We start from the raw sequence: 5,468 nt of genomic DNA, 5'->3' as shown, positions 1-5,468 counted from the left end.
AAGGAATGACCCCCCCCGCCCCTGAGTCAGCCTCTGAGGAGAATACAGCTGTCACTAGCCAGCACATCTGGCCTGGGGCATATGCTGTGGCACAAATTTGGGGTGCAAGAGGTGGAGGCATGGGGTTCCCTTGCCAGCCTCGGCATTTGCCCTCCACCCCTGGGCTGTGCCACCCTCCCACACGTGCTGAAGGGCAGCACGGAGCCCTGGCAGGTTTCTTAGGCTCCAGCTACCTTTTGGGGACTGGCACCTTGCACCCAGCTGTACCCCTCCTCACGGTCCTGCCCTCAGCAGCAAAGCTGCACCCTCCCTCTCCACGGGTATTTTGGCTTGTAGACATTCCTGCCTGGGGAGCCCGGTAACATAAACCCCAGCAGAGACAGCAGCAACCTCAACAGCCCAGAGCAGCTCTGAGCAGGACCCAAAGGTGTCTCAGGACCCCCCAGGCAGGCCCTGCCTCCCTGCTCCCCTTGCACCCCGGGGCCATACCAGCCCACAGTTGATGGAAATGCCTTCCTTTGCTCGCTCGCCAGTAGCGCCCGTTCGCTTCAGCCTCTCGGAGCCAGCCAGGTCTACGAAGTGGAACTTGGCCGTGAGGGTCTCGTACTCGGTTGTGGGCTGGGCTCCGTCCAGGAGCCTGGTCACCTCCCCGTTCACCTGCAGCCAGGCACAGATGGAGAGGGTTAGTGCCACGGAGCAGAGCGGGCAGGAGCTCCCTTGGCTGCACTCAGACATCAGCAAAAGCCTGAGCTTTCACCTCCACAGCCAGCCCCTCAGGGATAGGGCAGAGGATCCCAGCAGCAGCTTGCTCTGGGCCATCCCTCGGGCCAGACCAGCGCTCCATTGATGGAGCTGCTCCAGGGCAGCCCTCAGTTCCCATTAAACACTACTGCTGGCTGCGGCTGGAAAGAAGACAGACTAAGCCCTGCCTCTCTTTGCAAGACTTCAAATGTTCTCCCCTCTCCAAGGGACCCCCAGATGTTGCCTGGGTCCAGAAACAGCCCAGCCGTGAGGCAGGAACACGTCTCACCAGCTCCGGGCGGGCGCACACTCTCATCTGGCACAGGTGAATGGTGAAGATGGCGTGGGACCGGGAGCTCTGCACGTTCATCTGGGTGCTGGCGGTGGTGCGGGAGAGAGCCCCCTGTTTCAGGCACTGGATCAGCTACAATGACACGGGACAGGGAAGAAGGAAACCTTTGAGGCATCCATCCAGGGAGTCAGGACAGCACCCTACTGCAGCCCAGCAGGCAGCTGGACCTCTCCCTGCATCACCCTAGGGCTGCCCAGCCCCATTCCAGGGGAGACCTCCCCCTCGCTTGGCACGTAGCGCATCCCTGGCTGGTGGGCACCCAGCTGCAACCCCTCCTCCTCGTCAGCCCCATGCCACACCCACCTCGTCCTGTGAGTTGATAAGGCGCGACGTGACGCCCGTGGTGTAGATGCTCCCGCTGGCATCCTCATGGATTTTGATGTTGGATTTGCGGTGGCGTGCGTCAGGGTCACGGGCACTGTCAAACAGGTCCAGGATCTCCTCATTGTAGAGCTGAGCAGGCCAAAAGTGGGGTCGGGGTGAGCAGTAGGAAGCAGGAGGCTGCTAGAGCCCAGCGCAGCGGGACGGACAGCAGCTGCCCTCTGCCATCCCGCTGCTGCAGTCCCGAGAGCCAGGAGGACAGGCCGGACAGCTCGGGGTGCACGAGTGTTCACATGTACGTGCCCACATGTGTGTTTAGGTGAGGCTGTCCAGGAGAGCTGGAGTGTATGCAAGGGTAGGGGAGGACGCACAAGCACGTGCGTGCAGACAGGAGACAATCCATGGGCAAGCTCCGACCTGGGCATGGGTGCCCAGCTAGGACAGGACACCAGAAGGAACAGGGCGCGCACACGCGTGAGCACAGATGTGCCTGCCTGCCCCACGAAGCCCTGAGCTGCAACCTGGGCTGGTTGCAGCCACCCGACCCTGGGCTGTCCCTGGCCCACGCAAGCAGTTGCACAGGGACCGGGACACTTTCAGGACCTTGTCTCCAGAGCCTGAGTGGACACCTAGGAGCTGTGTATCCCTCTGGTCTTCCCTGTTCTCCCGGGGAGCCCCCAGCCACACGAGCCAGCAGAGCTCCTCTCCCACCACAGCTCCCTGAGGTCACCTCTACCACGTGGAAAGGGGACCAGGGGGACCAGGGAGTGCTGGGCAAGAGCTGACAGAGGATGCCCCCATCCATATCTTGATCCTGTAGCATCCTCTGTCACCCTGGGGCAGAGGGACACCCCTGCCACTTTCACTCAACACACCATGTCACCCTCTTACACCCAGGTCCTAGTGCAGAGCGCAGAGTCACCTGAGGACGCAGGCTCCCAGCAGCAAAGCAGATCAGGCTAATTCGGCCCTGGCTGCCCCGGGTGCCAACGGGCTCCCCGAGGGTTTAAACCCCGCTCTGACCACCGGCTCACAGGAGAGTCATGGGACAGGGATCAGCAGGGCCAAATCCTGTACCACTGCCGGGACAGCAGGGTTGGTGACCAGTGTCTAATGCGGCCACGTGCCCATGCTGGCACAGGAGAGCCCTTATGGCCACAAAACCCGCCCGGAGCTGACTGGGTAAGGACAGGTCTGGGTGTGGCAGCACAAGTGCTCCTGGTTTGGTGACCATGTTTGCGTGGTGGACCAGTGGACAAAGCCCTCGACAGGCTCCAATGGCCTTGGTCACCGGGGCATGGGGCAATGGGTTTTTAGTCTCTCCACAGGTAACGAGGCCCTTGGAAAGCCTTTGAGTCCCCCCGCAGATAGCAGACATCCCCCTACCCTGAGGCTGCCAGTGTCCCGCTGGCATGGCCGGCCTGGCGAGCACGACCATGAGCGGCTTTCAAACCACAGAGGAAACCTCGCTCCATCCTCCACCGCAGCCACTGGACACACACTCTGAGGCTAGTCTGAGAGCCAAACCCAGCAGGGTCATAGGTGGAGAAGAGAGAGAATGTGACATGTGATACCACGCAGGGTTACTGCTCCATCACCACCCCCAGGTGCCCTTGGGGTTGCACTGGACCTCTTGGTCTGCAGAGACGCTTCCTAGGATGGTCTGGAACAGAGGCAGCAGCGGCATCTTCTAATCAGTGTTCATCCTTCCCCAGCTAACAGGTCATCCCAAACTGAGTGGGAGAAACTGAGGCAAGGGAAACTATAGGTGGAGGATCTCCTAGAGGGCAGCTAGGGGAGCGTGAGAGGGAAGGGAAGGTCTGTCGCATGGGGTGAGGGGACACACATTGGGCTGAAGGCCAATATCTGACCCTCTAGCTCGGGGAAGGCAGGAAAATGTCCCCAACAGGGACAGGGGCCTCTCCAGCAGGGAGAAAGCCCGGCAAGGTTCGTCCCCCAGAAGGGCTTCAGAACAAGCAGGAAATTGTCCCCATTTCCACCCCAGCCCACAGGTTCTCCAGAGGGGATACCCTCAAGGCCAGGGATGCATGGGAAGGCAGCCAGGAGCTCAGACAGGCAGAGTGGTGGGAAGGGAAGGATGTGGCTGGACACAACAGCACATGGGAGCTAACGAGGACTCTGCAGATAGAAAGCTGATTGGGAGGGGTTTCTCCAGTGAGGAGGTCAGCCCTCCAGGCTAGGAAGTGGCTCCGATTCCCCTCTCCAGGCCATCTACATCTGGAGGAACCCAGATGTGATGCCCACCAAAGCCACATACCAGCAGAATGACAGCACAGGGCCTCTCTGCCTGCCTGCCTGTCTCCTCGGGGCTGTGCCCCAGACTGGGACACCACACAGTTGCAGATTTTTCAGGAGCTCAGCTCAGCACTTTCACCCCAGGACCAGCCCCCAGGGAAACCGCTGCAGATGCACGAAGTCCCCAGGCTTTCTGGGACCAACTTTTCCAGGGAAAGAAGCAGTTAATAAAAGAGGCTTTTGAAATGGAGAAGCCCGAGCAGAGACGGGAGAGGATGTAGTGAAACGTTCTCAAGGTCAAAGATGCAGCAAAGGACACGGGAAATTACACAACCCTTCCTCAAATCCCCACAAGAATGGCACTTCTTCCTCTCCTTGTTGCACTGGGAATGCTGGTCCAGACCAGGGGAGCAGGTATGCTGCTATCCTTGACCTCAAATGGGACAAAGCGAGCCCAGAGCCCTCTGAATCTCTAGTGGACCAAGGCAGAAGCCCTTTCCCCACAGTGGGGGCTCTCTGCAGCCAAGAAAGTGCCAACCCAGCTTATGGCCATTGGGAGGTCGATACCATTCAGTGCTTTGAGTCTCCTCTGCCCTGGCCACGCGTCCCTGGCCACACGCCTGCTGAGGGGTCCAGCTCAGCCGGCGAGTGGCACCAGGACATGGAGGACTCAAGGAGCCCAGGACATGGAAGCTGAGCAAAGGACAGGGCAGGGCCACCGTGTCACCCACCTCCAGGAACTGGGCGCTGACTTTGAACTCGGGTGCTGCCACGCCCCGGCTCTGCGCCGCCCGCTTGCGCTCCTCAATGCCGCTGAAGAGGTGGCTGATGGCCCGCGGGATGATGCCCTGCTCCTCCTCAGAGATGCTCATGTCAAAGCCGGTGCCCATGGTGTAGGTCTTCCCTGCGCCAGTCTGAAAAAAAGGCAGTAAGGGGGAAGCCGGCTGGACCCTCCCAGGCTCAGCTCTGCCCACCATGCCCCATACCTCCACCCACCAACCCAGGTTCCCCAAACACCTCTGCTGCACCCCTCTGATACCCACCACCACACCAGCCTTGCCTCCCTTCTCCTCCCACCCAAGCCTCTCCTGCCCCAGCTCTCACCCAGCCTGGGGACAACTCCCTGTCCCTTCTACACCCAGGAGCTCATCCATCCCTGACCTGTGCAGGTGCCATCTCAGCATCCCCAGCACCCAGTGCTGCAGGAGAACCCAGAGCCCAGCCAGAGCCCCGGCAGCACACAGAGCACCCACCTGGCCATACGCCAGCACGGTGGCATTGTAGCCCTCGAAGCAGCCTTCGATGAGCTTGCCCACGCACGTCGTGTAAATCTGCTCCTGCCACGTGTCCAGGTCAAAGACAAAGTCGTAGGTGAAGGCTTTGTCCTTCCCCAACAGCACCTGGGGCTCACCAGGCGTCACCGAGGTGCAGATGTGACATCCCTCTATTTTCTCTTTGGACAGCTGGGGACGGATCCTGCAGGAAGAGAAGCAGCTGAGGGCAACCTCGGGGCTCGCCCCGGTCCTGGGGGGATGCCTGTACCCAGCCTGGTCCTGAGGACGTGAGCATGGCCCATGCTGGAACTGCAGCTGCTAGAGGCAGGGAACCAGCAGCACCTCTGCCTGCAGCGTGGAGCAAACAGAGCAGGGGATGCTTCAACTCCCGCACCCAGCGACACCCTTGATCTGCTCGTGGCTGAGAAAAGCGGGCAGTGCATCCCAGCGATGCCACCAGCCACCTCCGCAGCCAAGGTGACAAGCAGGGCAGGGTGCCGTGGCACGGGCACACCCAGTAAAGA

General features: G+C 60.7%; 1 protein-coding gene across 1 annotated transcript in view; it reads right to left on the bottom strand.

Annotated features, from left to right (window-relative positions):
• LOC104499764 (kinesin-like protein KIF21B) overlaps positions 1–5,468 on the bottom strand; it is a gene marked incomplete at its 3' end in the record, with an annotated part of 22,204 nt that overhangs the window by 4,163 nt on the left and 12,573 nt on the right. Inside the window, exons 2-6 of the mRNA XM_010143317.1 lie at positions 4,924–5,146; positions 4,402–4,584; positions 1,397–1,546; positions 1,031–1,165; positions 490–657 (exon numbers count right to left, since the gene is read on the bottom strand). Coding sequence (XP_010141619.1) covers positions 490–657; positions 1,031–1,165; positions 1,397–1,546; positions 4,402–4,584; positions 4,924–5,146 — 859 coding nt within the window. The remainder of the gene's footprint in view (positions 1–489; positions 658–1,030; positions 1,166–1,396; positions 1,547–4,401; positions 4,585–4,923; positions 5,147–5,468) is intronic.

Source organism: Buceros rhinoceros, unplaced genomic scaffold (genome assembly GCF_000710305.1).
Source record: "Buceros rhinoceros silvestris isolate BGI_N320 unplaced genomic scaffold, ASM71030v1 scaffold18919, whole genome shotgun sequence".
Taxonomy (NCBI): Eukaryota; Metazoa; Chordata; class Aves; order Bucerotiformes; family Bucerotidae; genus Buceros; species Buceros rhinoceros.
This window is presented reverse-complemented; position numbering and strand designations above follow the sequence as displayed.